The 20720-nt window shown below is 44.7% G+C and overlaps 1 protein-coding gene across 5 annotated transcripts in view; it reads left to right on the top strand.

Moving 5' to 3' along the window:
* Positions 1-20720, top strand: part of LOC120054929 (circadian locomoter output cycles protein kaput-like) — a 47338-nt gene extending 26618 nt beyond the window's left edge. For 2 of the 5 annotated variants that reach the window (XM_039002669.1, XM_039002668.1), the window contains exons 5-22: positions 10107-10169; positions 13207-13355; positions 13483-13574; positions 13912-14001; positions 14085-14205; positions 14379-14492; positions 14643-14761; positions 14932-15014; positions 15452-15558; positions 15682-15829; positions 16001-16082; positions 16492-16645; positions 16756-16850; positions 16944-17093; positions 18572-18730; positions 18935-19374; positions 19532-19772; positions 19868-20720. In XM_039002669.1, coding sequence (XP_038858597.1) covers positions 10107-10169; positions 13207-13355; positions 13483-13574; positions 13912-14001; positions 14085-14205; positions 14379-14492; positions 14643-14761; positions 14932-15014; positions 15452-15558; positions 15682-15829; positions 16001-16082; positions 16492-16645; positions 16756-16850; positions 16944-17093; positions 18572-18730; positions 18935-19374; positions 19532-19772; positions 19868-20131 — 2671 coding nt within the window. In that variant the 3' untranslated portion in view covers positions 20132-20720. The remainder of the gene's footprint in view (positions 1-10106; positions 10170-13206; positions 13356-13482; positions 13575-13911; positions 14002-14084; positions 14206-14378; positions 14493-14642; positions 14762-14931; positions 15015-15451; positions 15559-15681; positions 15830-16000; positions 16083-16491; positions 16646-16755; positions 16851-16943; positions 17094-18571; positions 18731-18934; positions 19375-19531; positions 19773-19867) is intronic. The other 3 variants (XM_039002672.1, XM_039002670.1, XM_039002671.1) reach the window with 3 other exon arrangements.

The raw sequence follows: 20720 nt of genomic DNA, 5'->3' as shown, positions 1-20720 counted from the left end.
TTCCGAAACACAACCCAACCAAGCCGCACTGCTTCTTGACACAATGCCCACTTAACCCGGAAGCCAGCCACACCAATGTGTCGGAGGAGACACTGTACCGTGTCAGCGTGCACTGCACCCAGCACCCACAGGAGACACTAGTGTGCAATGGGACAAGGACATCCCTGCCGGCCAAACCCTCCCCTAACCCAGACGACGCTGGGACAATTGTGCACCGCCCCATGGGTCTCCCTGTCATGGCCGGCTGCAACAGAGCCTGGACTTGAACCCAGAATCTCTAGTGGCACAGCTAGCACTGCGATGCAGTTCCTTAGACCACTGCGCCACTCGGGAGGCCATGGTTGGTGTTTTTACTCTTCCCCTGATGTGTGTGTGTGTGTGTGCCGTCTCATGTGACAGAGGGGGGCCAGCCAGGGGCTGGGGCTTCTGTCGGCACCACTGAACTCCCCCTTTACTGTCATTAGAGCAGGGGAGGCAGGGGTGCGGTGGGTGGTCAGTAGAGAGTATGGAACATGACCTCATGCTGAAGGAGGGGCTTAATTTGGCCAATCAAAGGCAAATAGTTTCCTAGAAGGAGAAGTTGGGTTCCTAGAAGTACCCAGCTGAGTTTATGGCTGTTATTCACTATGGAGAGTATACTCATTACCTCCTGGCAGGGATATACTATACCTTGCCAGGTCGTCATTGTAAATAAGAAGTTGTTCTTAATGGACTTGCCTGGTTATCTCTTTACACTCATACCCGTATACGGGTTAAAATTAGAGGTTGACCGATTAATCGGAATGGCCGATTTAATTAGGGCCGATTTCAAGTTTTCATCACAATCGGTAATCGGCATTTTTGGACACCGATCATGGCCGATTACATTGCACTCCACGAGGAGACTGCGTGGCAGGCTGACTACCTGTTATGTGAGTGCAGCAAGGAGCCAAGGTAAGGTGCTAGCTAGCATTAAACGCATCTTATAAAAAACAATCAATCTTAACATAATCACTAGTTAACTACACATGGTTGATGATATTACTAGTTTATCTAGCTTGTCCTGCATTGCATATAATCGATGCTGTGCCTATTAATTTATCATTGAATCATAGCCTACTTCGCCAAACGGTTATTTAACAAGCTCATTCGCGAAAAAAGCACTGTCGTTGCACCAATGTATACCTAACCATAAACATCAACGCCTTTCTTAAAATCAATCACAAGTATATATTTTTGTTATATGGGATGAAAATTGATTTAATTGTGATTTTTGCTAACGGTCTACACAAAATACTCTGTCAAAGTGGAAGAATAATTCTAACAAAAAATATGAAAAATAAAACACATATCTTGAGACAATACATGTTAGAAACACCTTTGGCAGCGACTACAGCTGAGAATATTTTAGGATATGTCTCTAAGAGCTTTGCACACCTGGATTGTACAATATAAAATTGTTCAAGCTCTGTCAAGTTGGTTATTGCTAGAATGCTATTTTCAAGTCTTGCCATAGATTTTCAAGTTGATTTTAAGTCAAAACTAACTAGGCCACTCAGGAACATTCAATGTCATCTTGGTAAGCAACTCCAGTGTAGATTTGGCCGTGTGTTTTAGGTTATTATCCTGCTGAAAGGTGAATTTGTCTCCCAGTGTCTGTTGGAAAAAAGACTGGACCAGGTTTTCCTCTAGGATTTTGACTGTGCATAGCTATATCCTGCTACTTTCTATCCTAAAAAAAAACTCCCTTTCCGATGACAAGCATACCAATAACATGATGCAGCCACCACCATGCTTGAAAATATGAATAGTGGTACTCAGTTATGTGTTGTTGGATTTGCCCCAAACATAACGCTTTGTATTCAGGACAAAAAGTTACTCTGTCATTTAGGTTAGTATTGTGGAGTAACTACAATGTTGTTGATCCATCCTCCTTTTTTTCCATATCACAATCATTAAACTCCGTTTTAAAATCGCCATTGGCCTCATGGTGAAATCCTGAGCAGTTTCCTTCCTTTCTGGCAACTGAGGTAGGAAGGACATCTGCATCTTTGTAGTGACTGGGTGTATTTATACATCATCCAAAGCCTAATTAATAACTTTACCATGCTCAAAGGGATTTTCAGTGTCTGCTTTTTTTTTTAAATATTTTTTTTAGACATCTACCAATCGGTGCCCTTCTTTGTTAGGGATTGAAAAACCTCCCTGGTCTTTGGTTGAATCTGGCTTGAAATTTACTGCTCGATTTGAGGGACCATACAATTATTTTTATGTGTGGGGTATAGAGATGGGCTAGTCATTCAAAAATCATGTTAACCACTATTATTGAACACAGAATGAGTCCATGCATCTTATGTGATTTTAAGCACATTTTTACTCCTTAACATTTCCGCTTGTAATTTATCATATTTTTGAAAATGTTCTACAAAGACAATTCTACTTGACATTATGGGCTTATTGTGTGTATATCAGAGACACAAAATCAAAATGTAATCAATTTGAAATTCAGGCTGTGACACAACATTTAGAAAAAGTAAAGAGAATACTTTCTGGAGACACCAGTTAGACCTCTCACTCGAAACCATTTTTTTTGTCTTATTTTGCACCTACCCCAAATTTGCCATGAATATTCTTATGTTACTGAATGTATCCGGAGTATTGTCAGATTTCGTTATCAACAAATGCAATGAAAGTACAGCAAATGTAAAATGCATATATAATCAACAGTGTAATGTTTGGATTCAGTCTTGGCAGATGAACTGTTTTGTCCTCACCTTTTAGTCTAATAATTTTCCCATAATCTCCAAAATGTGCCCCTTGAAATTGCTGCCATGGTTATGCATATGCTTTCCATATTTCTTCTGTAAGAAACATTTCAATTTAGCCCTATTCATATAGGACAACTCCAGCAAGTGTACGGGGTTGAATAGAGGTTAGAACATTTTTAAATCCATTTACTTATTCACATTAGCTGCTACTTAAAGGAATAAATGGTGAGGATTGAAAACAAACTGCACAACCGCTATAGAAATACCCTTTGTCAAAAGTCCTTTGTTAGTTTTGTGTAAGGTATGTTGATAGTTTAGCAGGGGTGTCAAACTCATTTTCCCTGTGGGCTGCATTTGGTCTTCACTGAGGTTGAGGGCCGCACATAATATTGATATTCCCTCGCGGTCAAAACGTGCAAAACATTGTTCTCTATCAATCGCTTCTGGAATTTTCTACGTTCCCTGACTGTCTAGCTTTCGTTTCAGTGACTAATAGCAAGCTGGACAGAGTGAAGAGACTATAAATGTAGGTCCATTATTTCTACACAGTTTCGATATGTTTTTTGTCATTTCATTGTCGATTTGAGATTGTTTTTCTGGGGAAAATTTACAAAAACAAGATTGAAATGGGCCTTGAGTTTGACACGTGGTCTAAGGCATGTTGATGGCAATTGTGTAAGTATGTTTTGTGTGAGCAGGGCCTGTTGCTCATTGTCCCTTGGAGAATAGGGTTTTGTTGCCACACCCATAGAGCCCTTAGGTCTTCTGTAGCTCTGCCTCCTGTAAGGCAGAGGTTAGAGCTGACGAACACTATTACCACCATCTTAAATACACAATCCTCAGGCTTTACATGGCATCATATTAAAACACTGGCAGCTTTAGGTGGCCTAATCTAATTGTGTGCTATGGGTGGAATTTCATTTGGTCATGTGGCATCTTTAAGGGCATGTTGTTAAAGCTCTGATACCTCCAGGGAAGGGGAATGTAATAAGAAAGTTCTTCTTTCTGTCCATATCAGTTCACATTTCTCCCGAGTCCCATTCTCATATGAGAGCAAACACCATTAGGGTAAATGATAAGCCAGAGCCTGACTGTACTTATCTATCTTTGGCTTGGTGTGGGATGTACAATAGAGCTGGGATGATAAACCCAAAATTACCCACACCGACATTGCCCTCTTACCGGAGCAGTTTGCTTAGGTCGGTCATTTTCAGTGATTTTTCTACACAAAGTTCCTGCACATATTTTTTTTGTTCTAAAACTATTATTTGGCCAACAGTGATCGCTCCCTCTCCCCACTGTGCGCACAGAGGAGGGAGGGATGCTTTCTGATAAGCACAAGCATATGACCATTGCTCCAAATGCAATTGCGGGACAGACTGTTTTCAAAGGTACTACTGTTTATTTCTCACCTCTTAATATTGAGTTCATGCCACCACTTTACAACCGGAGTATGGTTTTGATGTGCCCACGGAGCGGAGTGCACCATTTGCGCTGAATAGGCTTACATCAAGTAGCCTAGGCCTAGTACTGGATAGTTTTGTTGGACATTACATTTACTGATAGCCATATAGGCTAATTAATAAAACAATCTAGCAACAAGATCATATTTAGAGTTAGCAATCTAGCTAAGTGTTTTGAGTTCTCACTTCCACACGTGGTGAATAATATAGCTTAGAACAGGGGTGTCAAAGTCATTCCATGGAGGGCCTAATGTCTGCAGGGTTTTGGTCTTTCCTTTTAATTAAGCCCTAGACAACCAGGTGTGGGGAGTTCCTTACTAATTAGTGACCATAATTCATCAATCAAGTACAAAGGAGGAGTGAAAACCTGCAAACATCTCAGCCCTCCGTGGAATAAATTTGACACCTGTGGCCGAGACCAATAGGCGCGGGCAAATTAATCTCTGAAGACCTCAAAACAAATCTGATCATTCTGGATCCTATTTTGACAGGTTGCACATCAAAATATCAATAATGCATTCCCTGGAAGTAATTTACATTTTCTATCATAGGCTATACTATCTCAGTTACTTGTCTTGGCACAACAACAAAAAACTGCCACTAATGGAAAGTAGGCCTAATTGTCAATTTAAAAAATATATATAAATAAATACGTTATTAATATATATATATATCTATATCGATCATTGTATTTATCACTATCAAGCAAAATAGTTACATTTTATCATATTACTTTTGGTCCATATCGCCCAGCACATGGTTGTAAAATGCTTGTTTACTCTTCATTACTGTATTTGTTGTTTGCTATTAAACTATTGTGTTTCTACATTGTTGACTTTAATGGGTTTGTCTAAAAATAGCATTGGTGAGTGTAATTGAAGCTTATTTGTTTGAAGTAGCCCTGGGGTAAAAAAACACAAGCACCACATTATTCTCATGCTCACACAGCATGCACAGAAACGCATGAAGGCAAATTAGGCACAGATGCACACATACAGAAAAGCGTGCCAGTATATGTCATTCCACAGAATGTCATAGGCTCAGATCAGCACCCCCCCCCCACCACTCCAAGGACTCTTGGTTAGTGGTCCATTAATTATTGTTCAATGAGAAGTGTGCAGTGAAAATAGACCATGGAGGGAGCAACCTTGAGGGAATCTTATTTGAGTCAGAAAAGGATGTTCATATGACAGGGAAGATATAGAAAACCTGCCAGAGAACATATCCAACGGACAATCTCTTAGGAAAAAAGACAAAGTAACTGATGTTGGCACAAGATGGAGGGAAAGTTGGAGCATAACTAACAAAATTACAGTTTAAGAAAATATAGGCTTAATCCAGTATAAACTAATGTATGGAATTTATTATACATGAGAGAATTCATAAATTCTACAGCACAACTGCAGAGTCATGTCTTAAGTGTAAAGCAAATAATGACTCAATAATCCATGCTTTCTGGGAATGCTATAAAGTCTGGAAGTTGTGGGCAGCGCTAGAAAATTGGCTGTCAGAAGTATTACAATGTAAATGTACTTTTAATCTGTCTGCCTGCATATTTTAAGACATTTGCCTATGGGTGTGTATTCAGTGCTTGACTTGGGTCGGAGCTGTCCGGAACACCATACTTTCAATTTTTGGGGAATTGCATACCGGCTCCTCTATAAAAAATAAAGTAGCCTTTTGCTGGCCCAGATTCACACACCCTGGCAAAAAAGATTGATCAAAGTGGAATGAAGGCGGGATCTTCATTGAATAGCAATGAAGAGTGGGCATTCATTTCCTGATGTACGGTTTGTTCAAGTTTATTTGCGTTAGTCTGTTCGAGATTGCACTGATTAAAAATGTGCCAGATGAGGGTCAAATGAGGGTTTGTAAAGTCAGGAAAAGTCATGGAAATTAGTTTCATAATTGTTGTTAATGTAATTCATGAAAGCACATATCAGCCATTATCGGAATGGCCCTTCAGTACATGTCTGGTGCTGCGTGTGTGCCAGTGTGAGTGGGCCGTTGCCCGAGGGGAGATTCAGTAGCAGGTATAAAATAATTGCAGACTAACTATACTGAACAAAAATATCAACACAACATGCAGCAATTTCAAAGATTTTACTGAGTTAGAGTTCATATAAGGAAATCAGTCAATTTAAATAAATTCATTAGGCTATGGATTTCACATGACTGGGCAGGGGCGCAGCCGTGGACCTTGGAGGGCATAGGCCCACCCACTGGAGAGCCAATCAGAATGAGTTTTTCCCCATAAAATGTATTTATTACAGTTATAAAAACTTAGCACACTCTTGGCATTCTCTCAACCAGCTTCACCTGGAATGCTTTTCCAACAGTCTTGAAGGAGTTCCCACATATGCTGAGCACTTGTTGGCTGCTTTTCTTTCACTGTGCGGTCCAACTCATCCCAATTGGGTTGAGGTTGGGTGATTGTGGAGGGCAGGTCTTCTGATACAGCACTCCATCACTCTCCTCCTTGGTCGAATAGCCCTTACACAGCCTGGAGGTGTGTTAGGTCATTGTCCTGTTGAAAACAAATGATTGTCCCACTAAGCGCAAACCAGATGGGATGGCGTTTCACTGCAGAAAGCTGTGGTAGCCATGCTGGTTAAGTGTGCCTTGAATTCTAAATAAATCACAGACAATGTCACAAGCAAAGCACCATCACACCACCACCTCCATGCCTTACGGTGGGAACCACAGATGCGGAGTTCATCCGTTCACCTACTCTGCATCTCACAAAGACACAGAGGTTGGAACCAAAAAATCTCAAATTTGGACTAATCTGACCAAAGGACAGATTTCCACCGGTCGAATGTCCATTGTTCGTGTTTCTTGGCCCAAACAAGTCTCTTCTTCTTATTGGCGTCCTTTAGTAGTGGTTTCTTTGCAGCAATTCGACCATGAAGGCCTGATTCACGCAGTCTCTGAACAGTTGATGTTGATGTGTCTGTTACTTGAACTCTGTGAAGCATTTATTTGGGCTGCAATATCTGAGGCTGGTAACTCTAATGAACTTATCCTCTGCAGCAGAGGTAACTCTCTTGGTGTTCCTTTCCTGTGGGGGTACTCATGAGAGCCAGTTTCATCATCGCGCTTGATGGTTTTTGCAACTGCACTTGAAGAAGTTCTTGAAATGTTCTGTATTGACTGCCCTGCATGTCTTAAAGTAATGATGGACTGTCGTTTCTCTTTGCTTATTTGAGCTGTTCTTGCAATAATATGGACTTAGCCCTATTTGGTAAAAGACCATCTTCTGTATACCACCCCTACCTTGTCACAACACAACTGATTGGCTCAAACGCATTAAGAAGGAAAGAAATTTTGCATATTAACTTTTAACAAGGTACACCTGTTAATTGAAATGCATTCCAGATGACTACTTCATGAAGCTGGTTGAGAGAATGCCAAGAGTGTGCAACGCTGTCATCAAGGCTAAGGGTGGCTACTTTGAAGAATGTTTTTTTTGGGGGGGGTTACCACATGATTCCATATGTGTTATTTCATAGTTTTGATGTCTTTACTATTATTCTACAAATAAAGAAAAACCTTTGAATGAGTAGGTGTCCAAACTTTTGCTTTTGATCTGTCCGTTTCGTCTGTCCGTCGTCTACTTAGACATCTTGCTTTGAAGTAGCCTACCTTATCCATTTGATCCCTGATTTATTGAATGAAGAAATAATTTTATAAAGACAAAAGTATTTGGTTGTGACGCTGAAAAAGTCAAGCCTGCACACCCAGGAGCTCTCCTGATGGAGGGTTGACCACATGTTGATAACATGTGACTAACAGTGCAGTTCTAAGTGCCTTGATCAACGGCAGGAGTTGGTATATCTACATGGGATCAGACAAAAGTTTCCCAGTGTCAATAATGTTTACTTTTTCATGTAGGCTATAATAAGTCATGAAAATATGGTTCAACGTATAGAGGTCTATATAGCCTAATGCAATTTGTGAATTTCGGTGAACATAGTCTAATGTACCGACTTGGAAAAAGACAGCTCCTGCAATTCTTCCATCCCAAGTCAAGCACTGGGTGTAGTGAGATACGCAATGGGCTGGACGATTCTCTTCTCATCTTGGAAGTCAATCAATCTGCCATAATTGACACAATGGAAAAAATCTAATCATTTATTATTGGGATAGCATGGGTGGTTTGTATCTGGAGTGTATTAAAAAAAACTATGACAAATATATATATATATATATATATATATACACACACACAAACACACAAAAGTATGTGGGCACCCCTTCAAATTAGTGGATTCAGCTATTTCAGTCACACCCGTTGCTGACGGTGTATAAAATGAAGAACAGAGCCATGCAATCTCCATAGACAAACATTGAAAATAAAATGTACTTACTGAAGAGCTCAGTGACTTTCAATGTGGCACCTTCATAGGATGCCATCTTTCCAACAAGTCAGTTCGTCAAATTTCTGCCCTGCTAGAGCCAGGAGCAACAACGGCTCAGCCGCGAAGTGGTACAGGATGCTCACAGGATGAGACCAACAGGTGCTGAAACGTGTAGCGTGTAGAAATCATCTGTCCTCTGTTGCATCACTCACTACCGGGTTCCAAACGGCCTCTGGAAGCAACGTCCGCACAAGAACTGTTAGTCGGGAGCTTCATGAAATGGATTTCCATGGCCGAGCAGCCGCACACAAGCCTAAGATCACCATGCGCAATGCCAAGCGTCAGCTGGAGTGGTGTAAAGCTTGCCGCCATTGGACTCTGGAGCAGTGGAATCGCGTTCTATGGAAAGATGAATCACGCTTCACCATCTGGCAGTCCAACAGACGAATCTGGGTTTGGCAGATTTTTGCCCCAAAGCATATTGCCAACTGTAAAGTTTGGAGGAGGAATAGTTCCAATGAAGGGAACTCTTAACGCTACAGCATATTATGACCTTTCAACTTTGTGGCAACAGTTTGGGGAAGACCCTTTCCTGTTTCAGCATGACGATGCCCCCATGCACAAACAGAGGTCCATACAGAAATGGTTTGTCGAGATCGGTTTGGAAAAACTTGACTGGCCTGCAAAGAGCCCTGACCTCAACCCCATCGAACACCTTTGGGATGAATTTCGAACGCCGACTGCGAGCCAGGCCTAATCGTCCAACATCAGTGCCCGACCTCACGAATGCTGCTGTCACTGAATGGAAGCAAATCCCTGCCGCAATGTTTCAACATCTAGTGGAAAGCCTTCCCAGAAGAGCGGAGGCTGTTATAGCAGCAAAGGGGGTACCAACTTTATATTAATGCCCATGATTTTGGAATGAGATGGTCGACAAGCAGGTGTCCATATGCTTTTGGTCATGTAGTGTATATAAAAACTATGTAGATGGTTGGAAGGACTGATGAGTACAGTGACCGCTCACCTGGACCTGAGGAAAGTGCACCTGAATATCCACGCATGCAAACAGACAGACAAGCAGTTAATTCTGTTCTTGGAGGTGTGTATTGACATTTACTGGGTGTACACACTTATATACACACAGCTACATGCATACTGGCACGTACACAACACCCTAGGCTACAATAGGTCACATCCATGCTGACACTACTTCAGGATTATTATTTTCTAACTGCAGGCAGAACATTAGCAATGCCACTTGTCAAGGTTCTAATAATGACCATCTGACCTACATGTTAGTGATGTCAGTCCTAGTCTGCTGAGTAAGCAAAAGGTTCTGCCTTCCAAGGAAAATTAGTTGCATTCCTGGTCATTCTGCCTCAATACCAGCTGAGTCATCGAGCATGGGCTCTGTCTAAATTTAGACTATGCTTCGCACTGCCCTCTACGGACCGGGCTGGGGTAGCAGTCTGACCAATGCTATCTGCACCAGTGTTTTGGCCCGAAATAAAAATGGTTGGTTGTTTGTTTTTCAGGGATGACGCCAGCAGTATCTTTGATGGGTTAATGGAAGAAGATGAAAAGGACAAAGCAAAACGGTGAGGTCTTTATGAGCTCAAGCACTACATTAAAGACAACTCTGTACGTAAGCTTAGTTTGATCATATTAAATCACATTTTATTTGTCACATGCGCCGAATACAACAGGTGCAGACCTTACAGTGAAATGCTTACTTACAAACCCTGAACCATCAATGCAGTTTTAAGAAAATACCTAAAGAAAAAGTAATAGATAAGAATAACAAATAATTAAAGAGCAGCAGGAAATAACAATAGCGGGGCTATATACATGGGGTACCGGTACAATGTCAATCTGCGGTGGCACCGCTGTTGAGGTAATATGTAGATGTAGGTAGAGTTATTAAAGTGACTATGCATAGATAATAACAGAGAATAGCAGCAGCATTATGGGTAGCCATTAGATTAGCTGTTCAGGAGTCTTATGGCTTGGGGGTAGAAGCTATTTTGGAGCCTCTTGGACCTAGATGTGTGGTAGCAGAGAGAACAGTCTATGACACGGGTGGCTGGAGTCTTTGACAATTTTTAGGGCCTTCATCTGACACCGCCTGGTATAGAGGTCCAGGATGGCAGGAAGCTTGGCCTCTGTGACGTACTGGGCCGTACGCACTACCCTCTGTAGTGCCTTGCGGTCAGAGGCCGAGCAGTTGCCATACCAGGCAGTGATGAAACCCATCTGGATGCTCTCGATGGTGCAGCTATAAAACCTTTTGAGGATCTGAGGACCCATGTCAAATTATTTCAGTCTCCTGAGGGGGAATAGGCTTTGTCGTGCCCTCTTCATGACTATCTTAGTGTGTTTGGACCATGATAGTTTGTTGGTGATGTGGACACCAAGGAACTTGACACTCTCAACCTGCTCCACTGCAGCCCCGTCGATGAGAATGAAGGCGTGCTCGCTCCTTCTTTTCCCGTTAGTCCACAATCATCTCCTTTGTCTTGATCACGTTGAGGAAGAGGTTGTTGTCCTTGCACCACACGATCAGGTCTCTGACCTCCTCCCTATAGGCTGTCTCATTGTTTTTTTGTAAAAAAAAAAATGTTTAAAATGTTACCCCCTTTTTCTCCCCAATTCCGTGGTATCCAATTGTTAGTAATTACTATCTTGTCTCATCGCTACAACTCCCGTACGGGCTTGGGAGAGACGAAGGTCGAAAGCCATGCGTCCTCCGAAACACAACCCAACCAAGCCGCACTGCTTCTTAACACAGCGCGCATCCAACCCGGAAGCCAGCCGCACCAATGTGTCGGAGGAAACACCGTGCACCTGGCGACCTTGGTTAGCGCGCACTGCGCCCGGCCCGCCACAGGAGTCGCTGGTGCGCGATGGGACAAGGATATCCCTACCGGCCAAACCCTAACCCGGACGACGCTAGGCCAATTGTGCGTCGCCCCACGGACCTCCCGGTCACGGCCGGCTGCGACAGAGCCTGGGCGCGAACCCAGAATCTCTGGTGGCACAGCTAGCGCTGCGATGCAGTGCCCTAGACCACTGCGCCACCCGGGAGGCCGGCTGTCTCATTGTTGTCGGTGATCAGGCCTACCACTGTTGTCATCAGCAAACTTAATGATGGTGTTGGAGTCGTGCCTGGCCGTGCAGTCATGAGTTAACAGGGAGTACAGGAGGGGGCTTAGCACACACCCCTGAGGGGCCCAAGTGTTGAGGATCAGCGTGGCGGCTGTGTTGTTACCTACCCTTACCACCTGGGGGCGGCCCGTCAGGAAGTCCAGGATTCAGTTGCAGAGGGAGATGTTTAGTCCCAGGGTCCTTAGCTCAGTGATGAGCTTTGAGGGCACTATGGTGTTGAACGCTGAGCTGTAGTCAATGAATAGCATTCTCACATAGGTGTTCCTTCTGTCCAGGTGTGAAAGGGCAGTGTGGAGTGCAATAGAGATGGCATCATCTGTGGATCTGTTGATGCGGTATGTAAATTGGAGAGGGTCTAGGGTTTCTGGGATAACAGTGTTGATGTGAGCCATGACCAGCCTTTCAAAGCATTTCATGGCTACAGACATGAGCGCTACGGGTCGGTAGTCATTTAGGCAGGTTACCTTAGTGTTCTATGGGACTATGGTGGTCTGCTTGAAACATGTTGCTATTATAGACTCAGACAGGGAGAGGTTGAAAATGTCACTAAAGACACTTGCCAGTTGGTCTGTACATCCTCAGAGTACACGTCCTGGTAATCCGTCTGGCCCTGCGGCCTTGTGAATGTTGACCTGTTTAAAGGTCTTACTCATATCGGCTGCGGGGAGCATGATCACACAGTCGTCTGGAACAGCTGATGCTCTCATGCAAGTTTCAGTGTTACTTGCCTCGACGCGGGCAAAGAAGTTATTTAGCTCGTTTGGTATGCTCGTGTCACTGGGCAGCTCTCGACTGTGCTTCCCTTTGTAGTCTGTAATAGTTTGCAAGCCCTGCCACATCCGATGAGCGTCTGAGCCGGTGTAGTACGATTCGATCTTAGTCATGTTGTCACGTTCCTGACCTGTTTTCTTTTGTCTTGTATTTATTTAGTTGGTCAGGGCGTGAGTTGGGTGGGTTTGTCTATGTGTGATTTTCTATGTTGGGATGTTTGTGTTCTATGATTCTCAATCAGAGGCAGCTGTCAATCGTTGGCCCTGATTGAGAATCATACTTAGGCAGCCTGGGTTTCACGTGTGTTTTGTGGGTGTTTGTATCTCGTGTCAGTGTTCGTGCCACACGGGACTGTTTTCGGTTTGGTTACGTTTGTTGTTTTGTGTCTTGAAGTGTTCTGTTTTACTTTCATTAAATAATGAACACTAACCACTCTGCGTGTTGGTCCGATCCATGCTCCTCCTCGTCTGAGGAGGAGAAATACTATGACAGCCGTTACACCTGTATTGATGCTTTGCCTGTTTGATGGTTCGTCGGAGGGCATAGCGGGATTTCTTATTAGCTTCCGGGTTAGAGTCCCGCTCCTTGAAAGTGGCAGCTCTACCCTTTAGCTCAGTGCGAATGTTGCATGTAATCATTGTGTTGTTTTTGTTAGAATCTTAGTATGTGTATTCTTGTTTCTCATGTACAACCCTCCAGAGTGTCCCGTAACAAGTCTGAGAAGAAGCGCAGAGACCAGTTCAATGTCCTCATCAAGGAGCTGGGTACCATGCTTCCAGGCAACACCCGGAAGATGGACAAGTCCACCATCTTACAGAAGAGCATCGACTTCCTGCGCAAGCATAAAGGTAAGGACCTCTCCTCCTCCTAGCCCTCGGATATCAACATGTCTGGAAGAATAGGAACATTTCTGTGTTTTTACCAAGCTGTCTGAGTATTTCACATCAGTTACTCCCCCATCTGTGTTTCTGTCAGAAATAGCTGCGCAGTCAGAGTCGAGTGAGATCCGACAGGACTGGAAACCTCCTTTTCTTTGTAATGAAGAGTTCACACAGCTGATGCTGGAGGTCAGTGGCACTTGACACACTGAAAGTACAGTAGTTTGCACATCCTTTCACTAAGAAGTATCTAGAAAGAAAGGATGTCAGTCCAAGGATATCAGTAGCAACATTCTGTACTGTTTTTGTAGTTAACTGAAGAAGGTTGACAACGAAACGTCTGTGAATTTTTTTCCCTGCCTGCTGTGTAAGCAAGAAAACCCCCCCACCCTTTTTGGTTTAACGCACCAAGGACTATTCAAGTTCAAGGTTGAGCGCAATGGTACCTGTTTTCTACATAGTTCACTTTCTCACATTCTATTTTGCAAGTAGATGGTGTTTTAACACACTGTTTTGTATCTGCTAGGCATTAGACGGCTTCTTCCTAGCAATTATGACAGATGGGAACATAATCTATGTCTCAGAGAGTGTTACATCTCTACTGGAACATCTTCCTGTAAGTATTCACTCCATACATATACATGAGTTAAGGTTGACATCCATGACCAAGGATTACATACATGTGTGTGTTTGTTTCAGTCTGACCTGGTGGATCAGAACCTGTTGAACTTCCTGCCCCTGGTGGAACATTCAGACGTGTATAAAGCCCTGTCATCTCACATACTGGAGGGAGAGACGCTAACACCAGAGTATCTCAAGAGTAAGTACTGGAGCTGTTTAGTAGTTTCTATCATGTTCATGGTCTAAATGGCCTATGTCAAGTCAATTTGGCCACAGCATGCCATGAGCAGATGATTTGTTTCAGAACTAGATGTTTAAACCAAGTCTATCAAATTGTACTCTGCTTTATTGTATGATTTAATTTGTTTTCAGCGAAAAACCAGTTAGAATTCTGTTGCCACATGCTCCGAGGGACGATCGACCCCAAAGAGCCTCCTGTGTATGAGTATGTTAAGTTCATCGGAAACTTCAAGTCCCTGAATAATGGTAAATTTTCATTATATTGATGTAGGAAAAAATTTGGCTTTGAATGTAGTACACAAGTAGCTGGTCTGTATTTGGTTTGTGACCATAAATGCACTTAGACTGACCAAAAGGCAACAATGACTAAGTTGTAATTTTCCCTTTCTCCTATAGTGCCTAACTCAACTCGAAATGGCTTGGAAGGGGTGATCCAGCGGTCACTCCGGCCCGCTTTTGAGGACCGAGTCTGTTTCATAGCAACTGTGAGATTAGCCAAACCACAGTTTATCAAGGTAAGACAATTGGAATTCTAGAGACTTATATATCACAGACTGCATATTTCGGTAGCTAGGTAACCAAGTATATCTAATGTTGTACTGTAAAGTCTTCTTAGTAGGAGCACTGTAAATTATTTTATTTGTATGAGATGTAAACCTCTAGTTTTTCCTCACTCACCCCACAGGAGATGTGCACTGTTGAAGAACCCAATGAAGAATTCACCTCTAGACACAGCTTAGAATGGAAGTTCCTCTTCTTGGACCACAGGTAATGTGTGCTGTCTATATCCATGTCTGTGTGTGCTTACTTGCCAATGTCATGCAAGAGAGAGTTAGCCTCTAGCTGTGTGAGACTCAGCACAGCAGTCAGAACACAGTCCCAGTGAGAGTGTGTTTGGGTCAACTCTGTTAGCTGGCTGCTGTGTTCTATATCTGGGCCAGTCAGTCGGCTTGCTCTCTAGAGGAGACAGCTCTGAGTCTCAACCGTTTAGGAGCAACAGCACTAGATTGAGTACTTAGTGTTTCACTGCTACTGAAAACCTCTATTATACGAACCTTTGTAGACACTATGTCCAGAGGGTAATACAATGCTTTGTATGGGTTTTTAATGTGTTATTACTGCTTAAAAGGCTGAGAAACTGTATATCATTGTATTTGAATGGGTTATGTTGTCACATTAATAACATTGCTTGTTTATCTCCCCAGGGCTCCGCCCATAATAGGTTACCTGCCGTTTGAGGTTCTGGGTACATCTGGATATGACTACTACCACGTAGATGACCTGGAGACACTGGCCAAATGCCATGAACACTGTGAGTCATTTTTTTGTCGCATTTGTGTATTTTGTAAGTGCACATTTTATGAGTGTGTTTTACTGTCCCATGTACAGATCTGTGACATCATCTCTCTCCTCTCTCTTTTGCTGTGTTCTGCAGTAATGCAGTATGGGAAGGGGAAATCGTGCTACTACAGGTTTCTCACCAAAGGGCAGCAGTGGATCTGGCTCCAGACCCATTACTACATCACCTACCACCAGTGGAACTCCAGGCCCGAGTTCATTGTCTGCACGCACACTGTCGTCAGGTGAAGATCGACTAATCACTAAAAAGGATATTCATATGCATATCTCACAACAAGTATCAATGTGTCAGTCATACTACATATAACCAGCAGTATTGCATTGATATCCTAAACACTATCACATACACTACCATCAGGAATGATGTTCAACCCTGTCTCTCTCTTGTGGAGCAGCTATGCTGAGGTGAGGGCTGAACAGCGCAGAGAGCTGGGGATTGTTGAGGAGTCACCGCCAGAGATCTCTGCAGTAGATAAGGTGAGACACTTATCAGACCAATGTGAGAACTTGCTGACCGCTGAATATAAGAAATCACTGAGTCCAGGAATAAAGAGGTGGCTGAGTTTGGTTAATGAGGTCTTCAGTTTAAGGGATACGATGTCTCACTGTCTGTGACTCTCACTGGAGTAAGACATGGTTAAGTGCTCAGACAACAAGGATGATGTTAAAACATCTTTGGTGAGCAAACAGCGGGGTTATGGGTTTTGAATTCGTCCTTCAATCCCAGTAGTACGATCCTTCTTTTCACCAATCCAACTATGTTAGATCAGTGATTACCTCATGCAAGGGAGGGAGGAAGGATGTACTTCCCAAGTGTTCTAACAAGGCTTGGGAGTTCTAGTAGTGAGTCTCTACTGACTGTTCTATCTGCTCTCTCATCTCACAGCAGTCTCAGGACTCTGGTTCTGAGTCTCAACACCAGCTCAACACCTCCAGTCTGAAGGAGGCCCTAGAGGGCTTTGACCGCAGCCGCACGCCCTCGGCCTCCTCACACAGCTCCCGCAAGTCCTCGTCCCACACTGCTATCTCCAACCCAGCCTGTAAGCGCTGACCACATGACGTTACTACATCCATCTTGTCTAGTATGATGTCATCTGTCCTGAGAGCTTCTTTGATCCTAAGAGTAAGGTGTTTGTTTTTTCCTTCTCAGCACCTAAGCTTAAGACAGACAGGGGTACACCGGGATGCCAGTCCGTCTCTGCTATTGAGATGACATCACAGCGAAGATCATCCATCAGCAGTCAGGTCAGAGTGGGTTTCTTTCAGCTTGCGGTCAAGCCTCTCTATATTTGATAGTGATTTGGTTCCTAATGTAGTTCCTGTGCTTGTATCCAACAGCAATCGATGAGCTCCCAGCACACCCAGAACACAGGGCAGAACATGGCCCCATCCATGGTTCCACAACAACAACCGCAGCAGCAACAACAACTGCAACAGCAGCAACCACCACCACAACAGCAGCAGCTTCAGATCCAGCCTAGTGTCCAGGTGAGAAATATTCCTCATGATTGTAATTTGGCAGTTTCTTTTGCTAGAGCCAGTGACACAGAAACTCAGCAAAAAAATACGTCCTCTCACTGTCAACTGCGTTTATTTTCAGCAAACTTAACATGTGTAAATGTTTGTATGAACATAACAAGATTCAACAACTGAGACCTAAACTGTGACTAACAGAAATGGAATAATGTGTCCCTGAACAAAGGGGGGTCAAAAGTAACAGTCAGTATCCACTGCAGTGCATCTCCTCCTCATGGACTGCACCAGATTTGCCAGTTCTTGCTGTGAGATGTTACCCCACTCTTACACCAAGGCAACTGCAAGTTCCCGGACATTTCTGGGGGGAATGGCCCTAGCCCTCACCCTCCGATCCAACAGGTCCCAGGCGTGCTCAATGGGATTGAGATCCAGGCTCTTCGCTGGCCATGGCAGAACACTGACATTCCTGTCTTGCAGGAAATCATGCATAGAATGAGCAGTGTGGTTGGTGGCATTGTCATACTGGAGGGTCATGTCAGGATAAGCCTGCAGGAAGGGTACCACATGAGGGAGGAGGATGTCTTCCCTGTAACGCACAGCGTTGAGAATGTCTGCAATGACAACAAGCTCAGTCCGATGATGCTGTGACACACCGCCCCAGACCACGACGGACCCTCCACCTCCAAATTGATCCCGCTCCAGAGTACAGGCCTCGGTGTAACGCTCATTCCTTCAACGATAAACACAAATCCGACCATCACCCCTGGTGAGACAAAACCGCGACTCGTCAGTGAAGAGCACTTTTTGCCAGTCCTGTCTGGTCCAGCGACGGTGGGTTTGTGCCCATAGGCGACATTGTTGCCGGTGATGTCTGGTGAGGACCTGCCTTACAACAGGCCTACATGCCCTAAGTCCAGCCTCTCTCAGCCTATTGAGGACAGTCTGAGCACTGATGGAGGGATTGTGTGTTCCTGGTGTAACTCGGTCAGTTGTTGTTGCCATCCTGTACCTGTCCTGCAGGTGTGATGTTCGGATGTACCGATCCTGTGCAGGTGTTGTTACACGTGGTCTGCCACTGCGAGGACGATCAGCTGTCCGTCCTGTCTCCCTGTAGCGCTGTCTTAGGCGTCTCACTGTACGGACATTGCAATTTATTGCTCTGGCTACATCTGCAGTCCTCATGCCTCCTTGCAGCATGCCTAAGGCACATTCACGCAGATGAGCAGGGACCCTGGGCGTCTTTCTTTTGGTGTTTTTCAGAGTCAGTAGAAAGGCCTCTTTAGTGTCCTAAGTTTTCATAACTGTGACCTTAATTGTCTACCGTCTGTAAGCTGTTAGTGTCTTAACGACCGTTCCACAGGTGCATGTTCGTTAATTGTTTATGGTTCATCGAACAAGCATGGGAAACAGTGTTTAAACCCTTTACAATGAAGATCTGTGAGGTTATTTGGATTTTTACGAATTATCTTTGAAAGAGGTAACTTTGTTAGCCCATGGTACAGTTTTCCACCCAGATGGACGCAATGCAGCACCTGAAGGATCAGCTGGAGCAGAGGACCAGGATGATCGAGGCCAACATCCAGAGGCAGCAGCAGGAGCTCAGGCAGATCCAGGAAGAGCTCAACAAGGTGCAGGGCCATGGCCTACAGGTGAGCACTGCCCCCTACTGTCTGTCTGGGGAACAGCGCTATAGGGCCTCATATACTAACCACCACTGCCCTCTTATGTAGAACTGTGTGAGTACTTGAACCAAAAGGTCTGCACATTTGCGTGGATGCATGTATGTGTCATTATGCCTGTGTTTGTCTTTGAAAGGAGATTCGTCTTATTCTGTGGTATTTGCTCTGGTGCAGATGTTTCTCCAGCCGGGTACTAGTGGGCTGAGCCTGGGCTCTGTGCAGCTGGCACACGGGACCACCATGCAGCCAGGGGGTGCTCTCACCATGCAGGGCCAAGTGGTGTCTGCAGGCAGTCTGCAGGGCAGCATTCCACAGCAGCATACGGTCCAACAACAACCCCAGCAGCAGTCCCAGCCCCAACAACAGAACCTGTTACGAGACACCAGCTCTGTCCTCTCACAGTCTTCAGTGAGGTCGACTCACTCTCTGCCGCCCCAGCAGAGTGCCCTGCCGGCCTCCCTCTACAACACCATGATGATCTCTCAGCCCAACCAGGCCAATGTGGTCCAGATCGCCACCAGCCTGGCCCAGAACAGCAGCAACAACACAGCTGCCATGGCAAACTTTGCCCAGGACCGCTCGGGACAGATCAGGTACACGATGCCACCAACAGGGTATGTTCTCCTCTCACTCGGTATGCGCCACACTCAGTGGCTGATGTTACTGAGAAATATGCCGATTATCCACAGGATTTGCATACATTTTCATGTGTCTGTCTAAAAAAAATCTGTTGCTCATTCATTACCACCCTCACTCCCTCATCTCTCTCAGGTTCCCTGCTGGCTCTCAGTTGCTGACTAAGCTGGTGACTGGGCCGATGGCGTGTGGAGCGGTCATGGTCCCTACAACCATGTTCATGGGCCAGGTGGTGACAGCGTTCGCTCCTCAGCAGGGCCAGACTCAGACCATCAGCATCGCCCAGCAGCAGCCTCAGCAGCAGGAGCAGCAGGCTCAGTCTCAGGCCGATGCCACACAGCAAGGGCTGGCCCAGCAACAAACACAGTTCCTCCAGGTGAGGTGACCACCAGAGAGTACCGTTTCTAAAGGTAGATCCGGTACTTGTCCCTATTCTGACCAGCCACTCACCTCTCTGTTCTTCCTTTCTAGGGCCCTCGGCTGCTCCATGGAAACCAGTCCACCCAGTTGATCCTGCAAACGGCGTTCCCACTGCAGCAGCAAGGAGCCTTCGCCAGCACACAACACCAGCAGCAGCAGCAGCTACAACAGCAACATCAGCAGCAGCAGCAACAACTCCAGCAGCAGCAACAACAACAGCAACAACAGCTCCAACAACAGCAGCAACAGGAGCAGCAGCTGGCCTCTCACAGGGCAGATAGCATGTCAGGCCGCTCCAGCACACAGCCCCAGTAACCTGACAACATCCGATCAGACATGTGGACTGAACCAAGTCTATTTGTCTGTGTGATGGGGTGAAGAGATCGGTTGAGAAAGCAGTATTGAGACTATGCCTCTGAGGCTACCCTGCTTCAACTTGGTCTGTAGAGTTAGTGATGGATGGATCAATAGATGGATCTCTGGCTGCCTGCACTGAACTCATGAGCCACTGGCGCGTCAGATAGAAAACAATGCTGTGCTCACAGTGAGCACGGAGTCGCTCCGCTTCATGGCCATGCTCAGAACTCTCACCACCTCACCACTGTGACAGGGGCCAGTGCTTGTCCCCTACCCTGCCCTCTTCTTGTGTGTTCAGTGTGTGCTCCCGTCACCCTCACAGATGTTATTTATGCAGGACGATCCAGTCTGGAGCTTCAATCAAGGCTTCAAAGAAGTCCTACAGAGAGTAGACAGACGCCTCGTTTGTTTTCTGTTTTTCTCATATTGTTTTTCATGTCAAAGTAATTATGGGTCAGAAAATATTTTTAAGAATGTCATGTGGATTGAACTTTTATTGTACAGAACAAAAAATAATATGTAAATATATGGAAAAAAAGAAAAATGA

This window comes from Salvelinus namaycush, chromosome 10, assembly GCF_016432855.1.
Source record: "Salvelinus namaycush isolate Seneca chromosome 10, SaNama_1.0, whole genome shotgun sequence".
Lineage (NCBI taxonomy): Eukaryota > Metazoa > Chordata > Actinopteri > Salmoniformes > Salmonidae > Salvelinus > Salvelinus namaycush.
Note: the sequence above shows the minus strand (reverse complement) of the source record. Positions and strands in the feature narration are given on the sequence as shown.